This window comes from Hippocampus comes, unplaced genomic scaffold (assembly GCF_001891065.2).
Source record: "Hippocampus comes isolate QL1 unplaced genomic scaffold, H_comes_QL1_v1.1 scaffold159, whole genome shotgun sequence".
Lineage (NCBI taxonomy): Eukaryota > Metazoa > Chordata > Actinopteri > Syngnathiformes > Syngnathidae > Hippocampus > Hippocampus comes.
This window is the reverse complement of record NW_017805742.1, coordinates 114184-134036: the sequence shown is the minus strand read 5'-3', so window position 1 is coordinate 134036 and position 19853 is coordinate 114184. Positions and strand designations below refer to the sequence as shown.

General features: G+C 41.4%; 2 protein-coding genes and 1 long non-coding RNA gene across 4 annotated transcripts; 1 reads left to right on the top strand and 2 right to left on the bottom strand.

The window, feature by feature from the left end:
* Positions 1–4176: 4176 nt before the first annotated feature.
* Positions 4177–10234, bottom strand: LOC109524174 (growth arrest and DNA damage-inducible protein GADD45 alpha). Of its 2 annotated transcripts, none has more exons than XM_019883838.1 (4): positions 10146–10234; positions 7367–7468; positions 6980–7226; positions 4177–5044 (listed from the first exon to the last, which is right to left on the bottom strand). In XM_019883838.1, exons 2-4 carry the CDS (start codon positions 7465–7467, stop codon positions 4931–4933), a joined length of 462 nt encoding a protein of 153 aa, XP_019739397.1. In that variant the 5' UTR covers position 7468; positions 10146–10234; the 3' UTR covers positions 4177–4930. The 2 variants fall into 2 exon arrangements, with proteins under 2 accessions (XP_019739397.1, XP_019739396.1); XM_019883837.1 differs by lacking the exon at positions 10146–10234 and adding an exon at positions 7918–8094.
* Positions 10235–11800: 1566 nt separating this feature from the next.
* Positions 11801–19348, top strand: LOC109524173 (sodium- and chloride-dependent GABA transporter 3-like). Its single transcript, XM_019883836.1, has 14 exons — positions 11801–14175; positions 14250–14384; positions 14473–14613; positions 14836–14917; positions 15689–15821; positions 15906–16040; positions 16201–16304; positions 16390–16514; positions 16918–17030; positions 17385–17522; positions 17654–17756; positions 17849–17949; positions 18661–18831; positions 18937–19348. The coding sequence occupies exons 1-14, from the start codon at positions 13992–13994 to the stop codon at positions 19039–19041; spliced, it is 1770 nt and encodes a 589-aa protein (XP_019739395.1). The 5' UTR covers positions 11801–13991; the 3' UTR covers positions 19042–19348.
* On the bottom strand, positions 14524–15228 carry LOC109524175 (uncharacterized). The gene is made up of 3 exons (XR_002169917.1): positions 15208–15228; positions 14709–14731; positions 14524–14601 (listed from the first exon to the last, which is right to left on the bottom strand). It is a non-coding gene; the product is annotated as an uncharacterized LOC109524175 (long non-coding RNA).
* Positions 19349–19853: the final 505 nt, after the last annotated feature.

The window sequence follows — 19853 nt, the reverse complement described above, 5'->3', positions numbered from 1 at the left end:
CTGTTGGGTGGGTGCGGAGGGCGGGTTCTGAGTTCGCGGACTGTAGTGGCACTTTGCTCCCTGTGGTGGCCGCAGCCACTTCTGGAAATGTACAAAACAGACTTGTGATTCAGTGACGCTGCCTTTTTTTTTTTCCTTTGCGATGACTGCAGTCAAAGTTGTGATTCCAAACTGGAAACATTTCATCAGGGATGGACAACCGACACATTCTATTAAGCCTTGTTTGAAACCGAATCCGCGGCCACCGTGGCATTTTTATTGAAGCTTCATTAAAATATCATCCATTAACGATGGAATTTTCCATCATGAGCCTTCATCATTACAGTGAAACTAAAAAAAAAAAAAAAAGTATTTTTAATTACATTTAATTAGGACTATCATATGACTGTGACTGATGAATCATGACACTTTACACCGCCTGACACGTTCCCATATTGGGGGGGGGAGGCGGGGGGGTGGGACGTAGGCTAAGTACTAGAGATGCAATGGACCAGAACTTGTAATGTTGATGCTAGAGTAATATTTCTGTCTACATTTTTTTTGCAAACCCAAACAGTAAGCTCGATGTGAAAAAAAATCCACCCTGAAATGGAATTTGCCTTTCAGTGCTTTGGTGTCAATAACGTTTGTCGAGAGAGTGGTGTGAGATGGACTATGATGAGGGAGTAAACGTTGAAAGACGTTTTGGGTGGAGTGCACCAAATCATTTTCCTTTTAATATGTGCCATGTTTTCTTTCATGTTGCACTTTTTCTTTTTCTTTTTTTTTATCAGCTTAATCAGTTTTTTGACCCTAAACCAACCATTGCAAAGTCGCATATCTTGCACTAAAAGTTACCTTCGACTTTCAAAATTTGAAGAATGTGCTGATTTTGACATGTTCTCTGGGCTTATGCAACATATTCCCGGTTCACACTATGCGGCGCCATTCAATGTGCACACTCGATCCCCTCCACCCCGTGTGGAATTCTGCTCTATTTTAGAATCTCCCAGATAAAAAGCTGCACCTGAACTCTGACCTACAAATTTTCTAGGATTCACTTTCGCCGGAAGCCTCAAGGGGGACGATCTGCGCTACCCCACCCCGATTTGAAATGAGCCTTGTCCAAGGTGTCACACTGTTGAGTCACACGCCACGCAACCTTTCACACAGTGCCAACTGGATTCACAGAGGCCCACAAGGATCGGGGGCGGGGTAATACTTGGAATCCGCAACTGACTATTTGCTGTTTTGGGTTATTTTTAAATCGCCACTCTGGAGTTTGTTTAAACTTTAGCCCCCCCACCCCACCTCCCACCCCCAATTTCCCCAATTATGCTGAACCGTGTTGACTTAGCACAGTGTTGAATGTGTTCTCACATGATATAAAAAGTCTACACACCCCTGTTCAAATGCCATGTTTTTGTCATGCGTTAAAAAAAAAAAAAAAAGACCAAGATAAATCATATATAAACTTTTTCCACTTTTACTGTAACCTTCAGCCTGCACAACTCCATCCATCCATTTTCTAATCTGCTTTTTCCTTACAAGGATCGCAAGCGTGCTGGCGCCAGCTGACTTCGGGCAGTAGGCGAGGGAACACCCTGAACTGGTTGCCAGCCAATCGCAGGGCACAACAGATGTCTGAAATGACAATAAGTTAACATCGATAATAATAAAATTAATAAATAAGAGAATTCATTGTGCGCTGAAGACGTATTGGCCAAATGTTGTTCAGGGACACACCTGCCAGACTCATGTAGTAATCTTCATTCCAGCCTTCATCAAAGTTATGGGTGGATACATCATTTTGTGTTTGTTGTGGTTTACACAAGTTATTTTTTATGATTTGTACATTCGTTGACAGAATGCTAACGAGTCTGCACTTCCATTCTCGATGCTGATTGTCCTCATTAGGGTCACAGGTGAGCTGGAGCCCATCCCGGCTGACTGTGGACGAGAGGCGGGGGGACCTGTGAATGAACCTAACATTATGTGTTAGCATGAAGCTAGCGGACGAAAAAGTCAGAGTTATGTTGTTGAATTTGAATGATGACACACTGAAGAAATGTGATCCGACCCATGATTGTTTTTCATCCTTTGACAAAGGGGTTGTTTTGCAACTTTTGAAGTATCACGTGACACCTCAGGGCCACATTGCGCAACTGCGAGACAACGTAGCTTCTCGTGACGGTGACTCAGCACGTTGTGAGGGGGGGGTGCCCGCCTTGCCCGGTGACATCACCTGCTCGTGGCGCAGTTGGAAAAGCACCAGGCAAGCGCAGCCAAGGGCAAAAGTCGTTTTGGAATGACACGCTGTTCCTTACACAAGTTGAGATTTGTGCAATGAGCTTCTTCTCGTCAGGCTTCGACAACAACATAATGATGTGAGATGGCGTAAACAATGTCAGAAGTGCTGACCTAATTTGTACATTTACAACTTAATTTCTAGTATTACTTCCTTGAAATTGTATTCTCAACAGTTTACTTTCTTCATTTTGTAGCCTTCTCTGAGCTGCACAGCTTCCAGGACGTGGACGTTGGATGGTTTTGTGCAATCAGATTTCAGCCTCATCGTGTTGCCATGTCAATCTAATTTGCTCAGGGCCTTCACAATCAGTACTTCAGTAACTTCAATTACACTACTCACAAAATGTTAGGAATGTTGAATAACATTTCAGGATGAAAACAAAAATGTGCTACTGTATCTGTATTTGTTCCTAACGCATTTGTGTGTGAGGCTGGCTTTAGTGGTTGCGCTCTAGTGTGGTTTAGATCCTACTTGGTAGGCAGGACATTTTGTGTTAGCCTTGGTGCCACTCTGCGACATTGTCGTATGGTGTTCCACAGGGCTCAATTTTGGGCCCCCTACTGTTTTCATTGCATTTACTGCCACCAGGTTCCGTCTTAAGAAAGCAGTGTATTTCCTTTCACTGCAATATTCATTTTGGAAGATTTTTTTGATTTGTTTTAAAACTCTTGAAATGGTCTCGCTCCACCCTCTCTGAACTCTTGATTTTTGTCTACTTAACACTCGTGCTGAACACCCTCTCTGAACTCTGCGCCCCCCCATGGTGCCTTGGGTCAGTGGACCAGACGATACTTGAGGTACCAAGGACTCAGAGGGACATTTTTATTCTTTGGCTTTTGACTCGGGGGAGAAACACGGCATTGTTTCAGTGTTTTCTTCAGTTTACTGTTTTATGACTGTTTTAACTGTCTTTGTTTTCATTCATCATATTTTTAATTAATGTACAGCACTTTTTAAAGAGCTATGGTTTCATTTCTATTTTTGATTTTTGTCTACTTAACGCTTGTGCTGAAAAAAAATATGAATCTGAAATCTCCAGTGACTCAATGCTTGAGTTTTTTTTTTTTTTCTTCAGTGCATAATTACTTCAGAACTTTTTGGAGCCCTACTTTTTACCTTTCCTAGAGTCATTATCGTAACATTACCTCTGCATAATTCTCAAAGCGTCAAAGTGATCGCAAGCGAACTGCTCTGTCATAGAAGACGTTTTGGCTCTCGTCCGAGTAGACTTCATCGGTTCATGCAACAAGGCTTGGTTAGGACCGCACCAGCCCAAAGTTGGTGTGGCAATCCCAACTATTTATGTTCCAAATTGGAGGCACACCCCAACCATGAATAGTATCATTCTTTTGAAATGCAAAATGACAAGTCGACAGACTTGGAGCATAAATAGTTGGGTTTGCCACTCTTAACTTTGGCTGGTGCAGTCCTAACCAAGTGTTGGTGCATGAACTGATGAAGCCTACATGGATGATGAGACAAACAGAGCAGTCCAGCTCTGCAACATTTGACTACTATATTCCCCTCTGCGTACTGTTGACAATAGTGGGTTCAGTTCTCGCTGAAGGCCCGGAACCCCGGATCATGAAAAATGTCAAAGTAGTGCTTTCGTCAAGGAAGCCAGTCGGGCAAGAATGCAAAGTGAACGCTCGCAACGAATCAAGAGAGAATTGTCGAAAAGGGAGAGAGAGTTTGGATGAATGAGCACGGTGGTGCTGAGCCACGCAGAAGCCGAGCAGAGAGAGTGCGGAGGATTATTGTTCTCTTTAGCTCAGAGATGGCAGCGAGGCCAACGTGACCCCCGTGATCCACACGTGACGCTCCCTTTACAACCGCATGCTAAAGGTCGCAACGCTCATTTTCCACAAATGAGAGGAGAAACACAGTTGTGGCTCAGAACAAAAACGTTTTGTTTTTTTATTGACATCAATACGCGTGTGTCCAGTCAGATTCTGACAAAGTAAAAAAAAAAAAAAAGAAAAACAACATAAATATACTTAAATAAAATGGAAAATAACTTAAAATTGTAACACAACAATTGTACTTGGCATAGGAATTATTAAATACACACTTCGCTTGGATGTCTAAATAGCCCTTCCCTTTTTAAATTATAGTAACATCAATATTAACAGTTGAATGAAATATTAAATCAAATAGCAAAAGGTCCAGTGCTTTAAGTGCTTTGTTTGAACAGAGATGCCAAGGCTTTCGGCTCAGAGTTCCGGCTGGCGCTCCACCTTTCCTGAAAACGCGTCACCCGGCCTGTGAAGCAACACCGGCCGCGGCGCATGATGTAATCCTTCCGCCTGCGCCACGTCCGGCTTTTTGACGCCAACAAACGCAAACCGGCCGGGCTCCATTAACGTCATCCGTGACGACACGAGGGCCGCTTGCGACGGCGGACAGACACAACTCCAAAACAAGGCGCACGCCCCCTCTCTCTTTTTTTTTTTTTTGGCCTTTTTGAAATTCATCCCAACTACACAACAGGGTCCGTCTTTTTTTTTTTCCTTTTCTTTTTTTTGGTTTTGTTTTGATCCAACCCGAGTAGCGCTTCGGAACTCGATCTGCAGCTGGTAAGACATCCAACTGCGGTGCAGATTTGGAACGTCGTCTTTCAAGTGTTTTCTTCTTTTGTTCTCATCGCTCGGGTAGGTTGATGATGGGCACCCACTGATCCATGCAGCGGCTCTCCCTGCAGAAGAGGTTCACTTTGCTCAACGCGGGGTCCTTCCACGAGGACGACTCGGGGCTCTGGAAAAGAAAGGAGAAGTTGAGTCATATACCGCTGCACCTAAATGGACAAGTGGCCTCTGTGTGTGGGAGTGTGTGTGCGTGTGTGTGCGCGCGTGTGAGCATGAGGTAGTCCCCCTTCTACCGACATTCCTCGCAAGTCACAGGCGGGAGGAGTCATGTGTATGTTTACCAAAAAATGCACACGGGACTTAGTTTCAGTCACGTGAAGCAGCCTTCGTGTATGCTGCCAGTCAGAAGTCTGCATTTCTCGTTCGACTGCAGGAGAAAAGTGAAGCCGGACTTCAATGCGAGGAAGTTGCAGAGGTAGCAAAAGTACTCCGACTCTGTACTTAAGACGATCACGAGTCGAGTTGCTTGATTCTGAGTATCGGACGACACAGAGTTGATCCGATACATCGACTTCATTTTGTTTTTTTAACCCTTTCATGCACCCTGTAACCCAGAGGTGTCAAACTCAAGGCCCGGGGGCCAGATTCGGCCCCGCCACATCATTTGATGTGGCCCGCGAAAGCAAATCAAACATGTCAACTTGCTTGATAATTGCGAAAATCTGTACCAAAATGTCAACTTCTCACATGCAATAAATAAGCGAGATATTGTAAGCATTTTCTTGTTACCAAACCTCTCATTACACTAACTCCAAGGGAAAGGTCACTCCAATGTGGCCCGCGACAAAAATGAGTTTGACACCCCTGCTGTAACATGATAAGCTGTCCACTGTAGTAACCGCTGTCCCTGAAAGGGTTAAACATTTGTTCAATAAACTGGTTCGGTCCATAACGTGATCGAAAATCGGCCTAAATGATGAGTGGTTTTCAAAGTAAAAGCAGACATCTGCAAAAGTCTTATTTTCGACTCAAAAGATAATCATCTGTTGTCATGGCGGACTACCCTGCTGCGCACAAATGAAATCTTTTTTTTCTTCACTTCGATGGTGTTCGTACTGAGATGAAAAAAGAGAACTGGACACGCAATCCAAACGACCCACAGCTTTGCTTATGTGAATTGACGAACACAGAAATATGAAATTAGCGCATAATAACTGGAAAAATTCATGTCCACCTGTCGCCGAATAACACAATTGCTCAACAAATCATTTGGACTTACTATCAGTGTGAATTCAAAATGACGCTGTGCTTGCTACAAATTTTGGGTTTGTCGGAGTCAATTTTCAGTCAGCTCATGCAAGGTTGAATTGAGTCAAGTGGACTTTTTGTTTGTCGAATTGATTTTTTTTTTTCCATTGTTTTCTGAAAACCTCCAACACTGCCTAAAGCAATTGGACTATTAAGCTAACAATCTGCTTTTTATGCCCCCACAGATTTTACAGAGAATTTTTCAATGCCGACTGCTCGTAATTGAAGATGGAGGACGGGGGAATAACTTGCTTCTCCGAATCTGTTGCCGCCGTTGTTTCTGCTGCCCGGTTCACATTCATCCATGTTGTGCACAACCAGTTGGAATTAAAACTTTTTGGGGGGGGGAGAGACCAAACTTTTTTTTTTTTGGACAAAGTATGGAGGCTTCTCTTCAAACAAACAGCACGGCCTTATTTGGCCTTGAGGAGGCTCCACAACATTCCTTTTCCTCTAACTGAATGGAATATTAGCCAGGGATCTTCCACCCGAATGACTGTTGAACTTTTGAATACCAGGCGGGGGGGGGGGCTTCCTCCACACCAACATTCAGGCTTGAGCTGCCCAATCTCGCATGATGCACTAATGTGAGACAAAACGTCTTCTACAAACTATATTCAGAACTGATACATACAGAACTGTCCGGTTACGATCGATTTACTACCCCGAGACTGAAATAACCTGGATGAATGAGAATATTTTGAGGTACAGCAAGTACACGTCCGAGAAACGCATAACCATGTCAAAGAAAAATGGACTTGAGTGCAGGAACAGGCGTATCACAGCGCGTACTTACAGTGACAAGCACACAGTGCAGGTCCACAGGCTCGCCCCCACTTTGCTTTCCTCCTCCTCCTCCTCCGCCTCCTCCTCCACCCGCCGCCAGAATTTGAGCCAGGCGCCGGGTGTTGTTCACTCTCAGGATGTTGATGTCATTCTCGCAGCAGAAAGCCTGGATGAGCGTGAAGTGGATCTGCAGGGCCACGTCTTTCACATCTTCGTCATCGGCCGCCAAGATGCACAAGACCACATTGTCGGGGTCCCTGGGGAGGAAAAGATGACAATAGAGCATTGTTGATAACAAAGGTGGTCCCCGGGCGTACGATATAGTCGAGTTAAAAACCAATCTAATCAAAACGATATGCATGAAACGTTGAATTGGACTTTGTCAAGCTGTACTTACACATTGAGGGACTTTGCTGCCTCGTAGACGCCCACAGTTATGCAGCCCTGCGGTAAGGCTCTGGTCAGGACATCTTCTAACGCTTTCGCCACCGAGTCCATTCTGCAGCGCAGTGCCCAAGAGGGGGTGGGAAGAAAAAAATTAACTCATGACCAAAAAGGCACATGAAAGTTGTACTTTACGGCCGATGCAAAGTGGGGCTCTTTCAAAAAAATCATCTTTTTTATGTCTTTGAACGTCTTTTGGCCAACGACTGCAAACGCAAGAGGCAGATGCGAACACTTTTTCAACGTGGATTTATGCACAGCCGGTTGCTCACTTTCAAGCCGTTTGCAGCGTCGTTTGAGGTAATAAAGTACAGCGGGGGCTTACAGATCACTTTGATATCGTTTTTTTCTTTTTTTTGTTGCAGCTTCATTTACATATTCGTCGAGTCTGCACACGCAACAGACCGGCCGGACGACAACGATCCATGCATCACCGCAAAAAAAATTATATATATACATAAATATATTAAAACTCGTCAAGGAAACAGCGGTGCAAATTCCTACCTTTCTTGAGAGTTATCCCCACTTATTTCCTCAAATGTCATGTTGTACATGCAATCCTAAATCCAATTTCAAGCGAATTTCTGGTTGCTTCTCCTCTCGTCTATTACGCGGATGTCGAGAGTCCTTTGCTTCGAGTGCAAATGAAGCGTCCAATCTAGCAACTTCACATAAGAGCAACCGAGGACAATGGTAGGCATTGGAGTCGATTTGCATAGCTGACATGATTGGCTCTATGCTAATTCCTCGGACGACGCTCCAGTGAGATTGCACGGAAGGCGGTCCACTCTCAAACTGGACTCCTGGTTCAACTGCAGCGGTTGACCAAAGAGAGAACAACGGCGATGGGAAGTTAACGAAATGCAAATATTGTACTTGAGGAACTTTACTGGGTTTCTTCTGTCTTGGTGTGAGGTGATCGCATTTATTTTTGGAATAACTTTTTTTTTTTACATTACAGTGGACCCAGGGACGCTCATGATGAATACACAGAGGGGAAAAAAAGTTACTTTTTCTTACCGCCCCCCCTCAAAAAAATGAGGGGGAAAAAACGCTGATAAAAAGTGAATAAGCGGTTTCCCACGACCCACTTCCCTCCAAAAAGAAAAAAAAAATCGAATCGTGCGTTTGCTGGTTTGACGCCACCTACAGGCCGCTGGTGGAACAGCAGGCGGCCGCCATCGAGTCAATTTCACCATCAGGCGCCTTTTAAACTTTTCACCCCAAAATGTTGCCATTTTCCATTGAACTACAGTACATGTCCAATCTACAAGTGTAGATGCTATGCAGTTAAAAATGCATATTAGCCCAGCTCTCACACAAAAACTCCAAGCAGACAATGTATATTTAGCGACAAGGACATTTGGTACTTTGGCTAATGTTAGCATTATGTAGATCATCACTTTTGCTCTTTAAACACATTTACTTCCCGTTTCGGTTTTTGTATCAATTGATATTTTACTGTGCAATGATTATTTGTTGTATTTTATGGATTCTTTTGTTATTATTATGATTTCTGGTTTATATTCCATTGTATTTATGTACAGCACTTTGTTGTGAATGTTTCATTTTTTTTAAACTGAGCTAAGAGTTGTGTACATTTCAAAACAATATCTGTTCTTTCTGTAAGGGTGCCAAACTAATTTTTGTCTCGCGCCTCAACACGCTCCATTTATAATCGTGACATTTCCTTAAGTAACTTTTTAAATAAATTGTACTTGTAAGAGGAATTGGGATGCTGCTTTTACTTCATTGCATTGAGCTGCCATCCGCTTGCTGCGTGTATTTTTAGCTTCATAGAACAATCTCTGCGTGGGAAACTTGTTGCACTGTTTCAAAAGTGTGAACATAGAGAGTTCATTTAAGACCATTTCTTATTGCTAAATTTGGCTTCATTTATGAATTTTATGAGATGTATTATTTTTTTTTGTTTGAGACATTGACGGGCAGTACATGAAGCAGCATATTAGCTTTTTATATTTTTTGGGTATGTGACGTTTGCGCTGATTAAAAAAAACAAACTGTACCCATTACATCGTGCAGTACTTACATACTTTTTTCACTGAAAACTTAATGAAGTAATTATTTCGTTTACATTTAATTTTTTTTTGCTATTCCAAGTGGTTAACACAACCGCCGCTGATACTGGGATCGAATTCAGGCTCTGGCTAAATTTTTTCAAGTTCTTGCTTTCCTCGACATTCCAAAAAAGGTGCATTGAGGACTTTAAATTGTCTCGTAGTTTAATTCACTCGTATAAACCCTGGAGACAAGTGGCTAGCATGTGTGCCTCACAGTTCTGAGGTTCAGGTTGTATCTTGTGACAGCCTGCAAACCACCATTTTCTGGCCTTCAAAGATTCTCTGTCTAATCTGACAAATACAGACTGTACTGTACACGAAAAGTGTCTTTTTTTTTAGTTATATCTGGCTAATGTAGCATTTTGTTGTTTGTCTGGTCACAACGTTAGTAGTGTTAGTTAATGAATTTATTTGGGAGTGAGTACTGTTGACACCTATCCAGAACAAAATAATTTAATCATGTGAATAGGCTCATTCCATTTTTTAAACGTAGCCACGACTTGTGTGGTGAACGTTTTTTGTTTTGTTTTTAAACCCCAATCCTTCCTTCTTCCCAACCATCTCAGGGCAACCCTTTCCAACTTTCCAATATATCACAACATTTTAACGCATGTACGTTTATGAATCTATTAAAAACTCAGTTTTACTCACTTGCTTGAGTGAAAGACACCGATGGAAAAGACAGGAGGTAATGCGAAGCCAGCTTGCTGCCAACGACATGAGGCGTTATTCAGAATCCCATGAGAGAAGAGTCCAACTTCCAGCCAGTGGCAACCGCATAGCAACGGGACGCTGGCCGAGGAAAGGAAGCTACCTGATTGGGCGGCTTCTAGTTGACGTCAAAACCACCCGGAAGCGCGCGTGAGATCGAAAAGACTGGCGCGACACCGACGGTCACATGATCCAAAGACCTTTGATCCTTTCATCTATCAAAAACAGTCACTGTCATTGTCTTCTTTTTTTTTTTAACTTATTTTTATTTATTTATTAATTTATTTATTTTAAGACAGAAATGTAAACTGGCAAAATGGGGACAAAATCATGGCCGTTTATATAAATTACTTCGTTTAAATTACATACCCATTTCCTAGGAGATATGCTGCTTCGTACCGACACTTCAAGGTGAATAGATTTCCAAAAATCATCAAATGACAAAAATTGTGGTATGCTGGGTACTTTATAGATTAATATTGTACTTTGACGACATCACCTCTAAGAATTTCCAGGATTATGAGCGATAGAGCAATGCCCGTATACTAACACATTTTGGAAAGCTGTATCCAGATTTATTATTGAACGTATTGACTCTGACTTTATGCTATACTGGAAAAATGTACTGTTTGGGTTCTACAAAAGTAAGGAAAAAAACACTAAACAAACCTTCATTATAAATTTAATAATCATTCTCGCTAAGTTCCATATCCACAAATCCAGATGGAGTAATTTAAAACCTCTTTTCTTAATTTTTGAAACAGAAATAAAGCAGTACCTGAGTTCTATTATGGATTCTAAAAACAAGAAAGCTGTTAAGACTCTGGCTATATGCTCCTTATTTGAAATTTTTGTTTAAAATCCCCTGGCTTCTTTTTTGTTTAAATGTTTGTAATATGTATATCTATTAATAACATGTTCATTTTGTTTTCTGTTTATTGAGAATTGTACCATGACTTGTTCGAATAAAGATTCATTAAAAAAATTTTTTAAATATGAGCTATAGACATGGATGTTATTGGATATTTTGCTGTCCTCTTGTGGTACATTAAAATACGCGTATCTACCCATTCAGCCATATTCTAATACAGTACACTTATCGTCAGAAGGGTGGTGGGCGTGTTGGAATCTATCCTAGCTGCTTTCGGGCAGTAGGCCGGGTACTCCCTGAACTGATTGCCAGCCAATCGCAGGGCACACACAGACGAACAATCATTCATGCTCAAGATCACACCTAAGGACAATTTAGAGTGCTCCATAACCTGCGATGCATGTTTTTGGAATATGGGAGAAAACCAGAGCACCCAGAGAAAACCCATGCAGGCACAGGGAGAACATGCAAACTCAACACAGGAAGTCCAGACCCTGAACCCTGCACCTCTGCACTGTGAGGCGGGCATGTCAACCAGTTGGCCACCATGCCGGCCACATTAAAATATCACATTCACAAAATGAAAGCGCGTTCAATGCGTCAGACTGGCCAGTAATCCATATTTTCCATTGTGTACATATGTTGAAATAGATAAGTCATACACAACACTCTTTATTTATTTAGGGGACTAATCTGCAATCTTTTGATTTGGTGTTTCCCTTACATTTAAATGTAAACAATGCATTTATTTGTTTAACACGTTTAAGACCATAGTCTTAAACGTGTAAAATAAAATCCCAAGCATCACCTGGCAAAGGCTGCAGCCAAGATGGAATTACAATGAAGACAATTTCGATACATAACAAAGTGATTTGGTATTGTTGTGAAGTAAATCATAGTACAATTTTATACACAATACAGCAGTGGTTCTCAAACGTTTTGATACCAAGTACCACCTAAAAATACCTCACCAAGGACCAGCATCATGAGCAACATTAAAAAAAAGTAGTAATCGGAGTGTGTTAATCAAAAACGAGACAGAAAAGTATAATAATATTGCAAGTCACTGTAATACCATGAACAGTTTGATCATTAACATAGAATACAATGTAATGAGTAAATATTTTGAGAAAAGAAGACTACATGGCTAACATGGTGCTGCTTACGCGCTAAGTGCAACCTGACACAATTCCTAGTATTGTACTCAAATGTCGAAATGTGTTGTGTATTCACTGGTGAAACAATTACCAAGGTTATTACTCAAGACGTACTCGAAGGTTTACCTGAAGAAGGAAAACAAGTGAAGAAGGGCTCTTGTTTTTCTACCCAGAGCAATAAACGGAAATTAAGCTAATTTCGCTGTTTAAAAGCTAGCTTTTGAAACAACTCTGGTATTTGATCTAATTCAGGCTTTGGCCACAATTTTATCAAATGAAAATGGGTGAAAAGGACACCATAATGTTTCAGGACAGAGAGAGAAAGTGACCAGAAAACGTTCATGTTGAAAAATAGTATATAGTACATATTTACAACAACTGCTTTTTATTGGGTATAGTTTGATGATTGAGTAGCGATCAAAGTAGCGTATCTCAAACTAGGCTTTCCAGATATGACTTGGCAAATGGGGGGGGGAAAAAAAAGAAGAAAAGTGAACAATCTGCACTGAGTAACAGAGGTCATATCACTCTTTTTCTATTGGTCCAACATACTACGAGGGCGTCTAGCAAAGCATCACTGGCATTTTACAATCTGTTACAAGGCTACGACGTCCTCGGAAAGAACTACAACTGGATCCAAGCAACGCCGCTCAGGTACACTTACATGTTAGTCACAATTCATGCTGATGTCACACTATTCTGGACAATGAAATCATTGCATGTTTGATGTTTCTCACTTGAGTTTAGCTAAAAACACTATCTGGTCATTTCTGCTGAAATTCATTCTCTACCATTAAATGTCGTTCAAAGCAATTCAAGTTAAACCAAACGCTGCAATGGATTGTCATAACGGATTTAGTAGTTCACATATTGGGAGTTTTTGTTTTGTGTTTTGATTGTAAGCCCGTGAAACATTCAACCTACTGTCACGCAGCGTCATATTTATTTAGTTAAGGGGAAATAATTAAAAGCTCTCGACAGTGCCTTTGGTACTGCAAAGCATACAGTCAATGAATAAACCATCGGGTTAAAATGGTTCATGGGGAATTTAAAAAAACGATTATGTTGGGCTCTGAGAGGGATTCCTTCGTATAAATCGCAAACTACAATCATGACCTTGTTGAGGTAGAATTACGATACAACTTTAATGTTTTGGATCTGGTTATACATGCTCGGCTCTGATTTGTCAACCAAGACCAAGGTTCAAAACCCCGGCCGAGGGAACCACTCCTCAGATATCCGTGGCAAGGGTGGGATAGCGCTTGTAGTTTGAAGGGCTCTTGGGACAGGTGATCCCAATAGCAGTAGAATCTAGAAATTGGTGAGGTCCTATAGAATGACTGGAGCGTGGCATCTGTGTCAAAGCAAAAACGTGTTTCGTACGGTTTGGCCACTTGGATTTTTTTTTTTTTTAGTGCCTTGGAGGTTGGACCAATTTTTCAATCTACTAGTTCTGTGTTCCAATTCGAGTTGAGTGTACTCGTCTTAAGATGGAGACGACAATGGCAGTGGGTGAGGGACCTTTGGAACAAACTATAGATACGGGTGAAGCACTTACGGTGATTGGAGTGAATAATGGGACGTGTGTGAGACATTTACCCCCCCCTCCCGAAGGGGGAAGTAGGACAACACAGCTCACCGTTTCATAATCTGGGTTCCCTTACTCTTTGGTGGCATGGTCAATTACCGGCGTTTTTTTTTTTTCTTCAACTCCTAAAGTCCATTACATGATGATTCCATTCTTAAGAACAGGTCCAAATGGAGCCAACCAATAGTCCAGAAGTAAATCCACTGAAAAGTGACCACGATCCAAATGATCTTCTGTTGATCAAGAGAGGCAAGTGGGCCAACAAGAGAGAGTTTATTCTAGCAGTGGTTGGAGAAATTATCGGTCTGGGGAACGTCTGGAGATTTCCCTATCTCTGCTTCAAGAATGGAGGCGGTAAGAGGATCCAACGCACCTGAATGTTGTAATCCAAGTCACACTGCAATTGTCACCCAGTTGTCTCCTAATAGGAGCCTTCCTGGTCCCATACCTGGTGTTCCTGGTGACGTGTGGTATCCCCACCTTCTTCATCGAGTTGTCTTTGGGACAGTTAACCGGTCAAGGTGGAATCACGTGCTGGAGGAAAATTTGCCCTTTACTTGAAGGTCAACTGCGCTCGTGTCATACATTAAACACAGAGGCAGACGTCAGAAGAATTCTGTTTTGACATTTGCATTCTTTTAATGTTTACAGGTATTGGGTATGGCAGTTTAATGATCATGCTGCTCACGGTGATGTATTACGTTGTCATCCTGGCATGGGGCTTCTTCTACTTCTTTTCGTCCTTCCATTCTGAACTCCCCTGGGCTAGCTGCAACAATACTTGGAACACAGGTACATTGTACTCACAGACCCTTGGACAAAGTTGCGTAGGATAGCGAGCAAAATCAACAGAGCACTTGCAATGACGTGAAGACATTTGCACCTACCCAGAGTAGTCATTCCCGAGGGTCTGTAAAAGAAGCAATGAATACGTACTGTCAATGAAAAGAAAAAAAAACAAAAATGAAAGTGTTCGAACAATAAAACGACTAATTCCACCATTTTCCTTTCAAGGGGACTGTGTTGATTATCGTAACAGCCTTTCAAAAAATAACACCTCTGCGAATGCAACGTCTTCTGTCGAAGAATTCTGGCAGTATGTATTCTTTGACTGTCTACATCAGCGGTCCCCAACCTTTTTTTTGCCTCACGGACCGGTTTAATGTCATACAATATTTTCAGGGACCGGCCGCATAAATACAACAAAATAATATGTTATGACCGGCATGAAAACGGTGGTATTTTTAAAAATCATAATAAACACGAATCGTGACACGAGGAACGTCCTATCTGGCCGCAACACTCTCTGGTCGCTATGGTAACGTTTAAAAGTGCCTTCAAAATACGACACACCGCACATACAAAGTGCATGAAAATACAACTCACCATCGCTGCATTTATGCGGAGCGGACTCGGTGCGTGGGAATCTCCCGTTGAGATAAATCCGTATTTTCAGTTCTGTCTTATAAAATGTAGCTAATTTTTTCTTGGAAGTCAATGGCTCCCCTTCTGTCTCCTGACTGAGTCTTTTCCCCTCTTTTACTCATTTTGCTAGCTTCTGGGTTTCATTTTACAGGTAAGCTATCACGTGACCGAGAAGCGTGCCTTCACCTGCGTCAAGAGTAACATATTGTAGACGGATGTAACAGAGAATCCGGTATTTTTTTCAAAATAAAAAATATTCAGATTCGAAATGAATAAAACGGAAGTAATGTAAATGATGTATTCTTTCTGTGCGGCCCGGTACCAAATGAGCCAAGGTACCGGTCCGCGGCCCGGGGGTTGGGGACCGCTGGTCTACATTGCCCATTCAGTGAGACTGGTTCATGTCTTACTGACTCGGAGAGAAATCAACTGTCTTATTTAGGAGAAGGGTCCTGAATTTGTCTGGAGGGATTGAAGAAATGGGAAGTATTCGCTGGGACCTGGCTGGGTGTCTTGTGCTCAGCTGGATTTTGTGTTACTTCTGCGTCTGGAAGGGTGTTAAGTCTTCAGGAAAGGTGATCGGCTCAACAATCACGACACCCTTTAAAACAGCACGCGGAAAAAGTAAAACCCCTGTGCTGATCGTGATCTCCTTCCAGGTTGTCTATGTGACGGCCACATTTCCCTATGTGATGATGATTGCTTTGCTGGTCCGTGGACTGACCTTGCCTGGGGCCATGGATGGAATTAGATTTTACATCTCTCCCGATCCCACACGTCTGTCTGAGCCGCAAGTAAGACAAATATCTTTTCGACTTGGTCGTGTCACTGTTAAAAATGTAGCGATTTAAATAACTCGTAATTTCATTTACCGGTATTTTTTTGAAAGCAAGTAGTCAGCAAAGTAACTATGTTAGTTTTTCTTGGTAACCATGGCAACACTGTAAAACACAGGTGTGGATGGATGCAGCCAGCCAGATATTATACTCCTACGCTGTCTGCACGGGCTGTTTGGCGTCTTTGGGAAGTTACAACAAATACAGTAACAACTGCTACAAGTACGAAACCCTGATTCTGGCGATTGTTACCCACCCTCTCATTTCCCTCTTCCATGTTACAAGTGTGTGCCTTTCTTCATTCCAGAGACACGTTTGTCCTGTGCTTACTAAACAGTTCAACCAGCCTTGTTGCTGGCTTTGCCATATTCTCAGTACTTGGTTTTATGTCTTATGAGCTGGGGATTGACATCTCGGAAGTAGCTGAGTCAGGTAGGACCTTTTCGGACATCCTCGACAATCTAATGATTAAAAATGATATTACAAATATGTTCGTGACTTTGTGTTGTTGTTTGCAGTGGACAGCGGAGCGCACTGCTACTCTTATTTCTGTTTTCCTAATTTCCCTGACTTGTTTGAGAATATATTTATAAGTTGCAAAATTACTTTTTAACTCTTGCAGGCACCATGTAACCTGATAACATGATAAGATGTCCACTGTAGTAACTTCTTAAGCAAGGAATCAGTGACAATAACTAAATTACTTTGGCAACGATGAAGTGAGACCTACTTCGTAATTGCTAGTAGTCACTTGGCTCCTCACACAACGATAAATGTAGCTTCTCATCACTTATCTCAATGGCATGTATTGATCCCCACTACGGGTCACTTGCAGGTCCGGGCCTGGCATTCATTGCTTACCCTCGGGCAGTGGCCATGATGCCTTTACCACAACTCTGGGCTGCCTTTTTTTTCATCATGATTATCTTCCTGGGACTGGACAGTCAGGTGAAACTATTTTACGACATTACTATGCTGCTGTACATTCACCAGCTAGTACGTTAGGTACACATGCACAATCTAAGGCTAACCAACTGTTGCCATCCATGTTTATCTGAAAGTATTGGTGTCCTAGTATCGGATCATTTATTTTCAGGTCAGAGTACAGCTTAACAGGATGGTGCATCGCTACTAATAAGGTGTTAAATGAATTCCTTACATTGTGCTTTTTTTACCAAGACTTTCCTTTATGGCACATTTCTCCAAGACATAATAACGCAACAATAGAATGAATCAATAAACAATCGTGGGTTCAAAACGATGACTCCTATTTCACAATTAAAAAAAAAATCTTTTGTGTAGTTTGTGTATCTTGAAGGTTTGGTCACATCTATATCAGATTTGTACCCGTCCATCTTTTTCACTGGACACCGACGTAAAATACTGCTGCTGGTTCTGTGTGGTATTTGCTTATGCGTCGGCCTATGTATGGTCACTGAGGTGAGTGTGGTCCAATATTTTACATGACATTTCTGTGTTTGCTATTTATTGGACATGTCTTAGATACACGTCGAGTGAATTTTTTCAATTTCAAATGATGACTTTCTGACAGTTTATTTGCTGGCCCGCAGGGAGGACTGTATGTGTTTCAGCTTTTCGACTATTATGCCTGCAGCGGCATCCCCTTGATCGCTATTGCCCTTCTGGAATCACTTTGCATAGGATGGATATACGGTGAGCTTTGAAGACACACACAAACAAAAAAAAAGTCATATGACAACGTTTCATCGAGAACATCATCTGATAACCTTTTATCTGTCTCCAAGGCGCTGACAATTATTACAATCGAATCGAGGATATGATTGGCTATCGACCGTCACTTTACATGAAATATTGTTGGAAGTTTGTTACTCCTTTTATGTCCACTGTAAGTAAACCTCATTACCGGTATTTCAGTCCTCTGACCCTCCAATGACAATTGCAGACATGCTACAAGCATGTCTGCTTGTATATTTTGACCCCGCACGCATCACTAAGTAAGCTAAACAAAAGCAAGAGCTTTCAGTGGTGCAGTTCTGCAAGGCTACTGTTTTGGGATTTTAACCATATCAACCGCTTTGTGAGCCTTAACTTGAATTGCGATGCATAAATACAATTGACTTACATGACTGAAAAATAATAATCCAGACGTACATTGACTTCTGAGTTTCTTCAAGATTGTAACTGTTCGGCTGTTTTTTAGCTCTGGCTCGCAGTACAAATGTTGCACATATATTACTTATCCTCTGCAAAGAACAAGTAATATGACTGCAGCTTGCAGAGGAGATGAGACTGTTTCCACGTGAAGTGTATGCATACAGCGTATTTGTATTTGACTGGCCCCAGGTGGCCAGCATGCACGCACCAGAAGGAGCAGCACAATGAGCATTGAATTGGAGTAGCAAAAAAAAGTGCAAAAACGGCTTTGTTGTCATTTCTTTACAAATGATATCATAACTGTCAGTGTTTATGGGATACAACAGTGCAGGGAAACACATTATAAATCGTTTTGATGTCTTTCTTTTGTGTTATTGTTATCACATACTGTAGTGATTACGAAATCATTAACTACAGCTTTTCTTATGTCTTACTTCCACAGGGTGTATTAATTTTCTTTCTTGTCCAATTCACCCCTCTGAAATACAATAACACGTACGAGTACCCCTGGTGGGGATACACTCTGGGACTACTACTTGCATTCTCTTCAATTATCTCGGTTCCTCTGTGGATTCTCTACAGTGTCGCAAAAACACCAGGATCAATCCCTCAGGTGTCATACACATCGCAGCTTTCACATTTGTCTTCTTTCCATTTTTTTTTTTTTTTTTGAGAATGTAAAGGGATAATGGTGCCTCTCTCCCTTTTGCTTTTACAGAGAATAGTTGTGTTGACGACGCCAACAGACAGGTCACTCCGCGAGTCAGTGGAGTCTGAAAAATGTGGCTTTATCAAGTCAAAAGTACGCCTTGAAAAGAAGTAAAGACCAAACAGGCGTGGACAACAAAGACACATGTAACATAATAGTATGTACATAAGGATAATGTTGTCATTCTCTTCGGTAGATTAAATGATACATCTTGTGTAAGTAAATATGTGAACAAAGGCAAGAGATTTTTATTTTTCGCCACAGTCCTTTTGAAAAAAAAAAATTCAAACAACCTAAAATGTACTAACTTTTCAGTAAACATTGAAGTCAGGCGGTGCATGTGATGAAACATAATTTATGGTCCTATCGTGAATGATTATCTCCCCTATTGTAAGATTAAATATGTTTCAGAAATCTATTTAACAACACAAATAAATTAATTTCTTCTTGAATAACTTTATCGATGTACTGAGTCTTTTATATCAGGAATATGTGTAGCGTTAAAACCTTTCTTAAAAAAATCCCAATTGCCGCCGCCAGGGGGTGCTAGATGCCTGCGTGTTTGTGACCTGGTCCGAGTGTTTGTGTGTGGGCGTGGGTGTGTTTGTGTCGTCGAATGCTTACCGTACATCATTTAAATAGTTTCACTACAGCAGAAAAAGTGAAGTAGACATGTTGAAGTCTGTGGACACGAACAAGTGATTGATTAAAGTAATGATATGTTTCAAATTACATTTTTATATTACTGTTATATTTTATTCCTTCATTAATATTTACATCATGTCCAATCAAAAAAAAAAAACACTGTGTATGAAAAATTGTGTTTTTAACTAGACTATACATTTACCGGTACTTACATTTAAAAAAAAATCTAAATCCAGATGATTTTTTTTTTTGTGTGCAGCCACCTGACAAAATAAATGGAA

Bases quoted from the DNA above. Each gene is read 5' to 3' on its own strand.
- LOC109524174 (XM_019883837.1), bottom strand. From the start codon at position 7,967: ATGTACAACATGACATTTGAGGAAATAAGTGGGGATAACTCTCAAGAA. The intron at 7,227-7,366 runs GTAAGTACAGCT...TTTCCTCCCCAG, and splicing joins GCAGCAAAGTCCCTCAATGT to GGACCCCGACAATGTGGTCT. The intron at 5,045-6,979 runs GTAAGTACGCGC...TTTCTTTTCCAG, and splicing joins TGCACTGTGTGCTTGTCACT to AGCCCCGAGTCGTCCTCGTG.
- LOC109524173 (XM_019883836.1), top strand. From the start codon at position 13,992: ATGGAGCCAACCAATAGTCCAGAAGTAAATCCACTGAAAAGTGACCAC. The intron at 14,918-15,688 runs GTATGTATTCTT...TGTCTTATTTAG, and splicing joins TCTGTCGAAGAATTCTGGCA to GAGAAGGGTCCTGAATTTGT. The intron at 17,523-17,653 runs GTGAGTGTGGTC...GCTGGCCCGCAG, and splicing joins GCCTATGTATGGTCACTGAG to GGAGGACTGTATGTGTTTCA.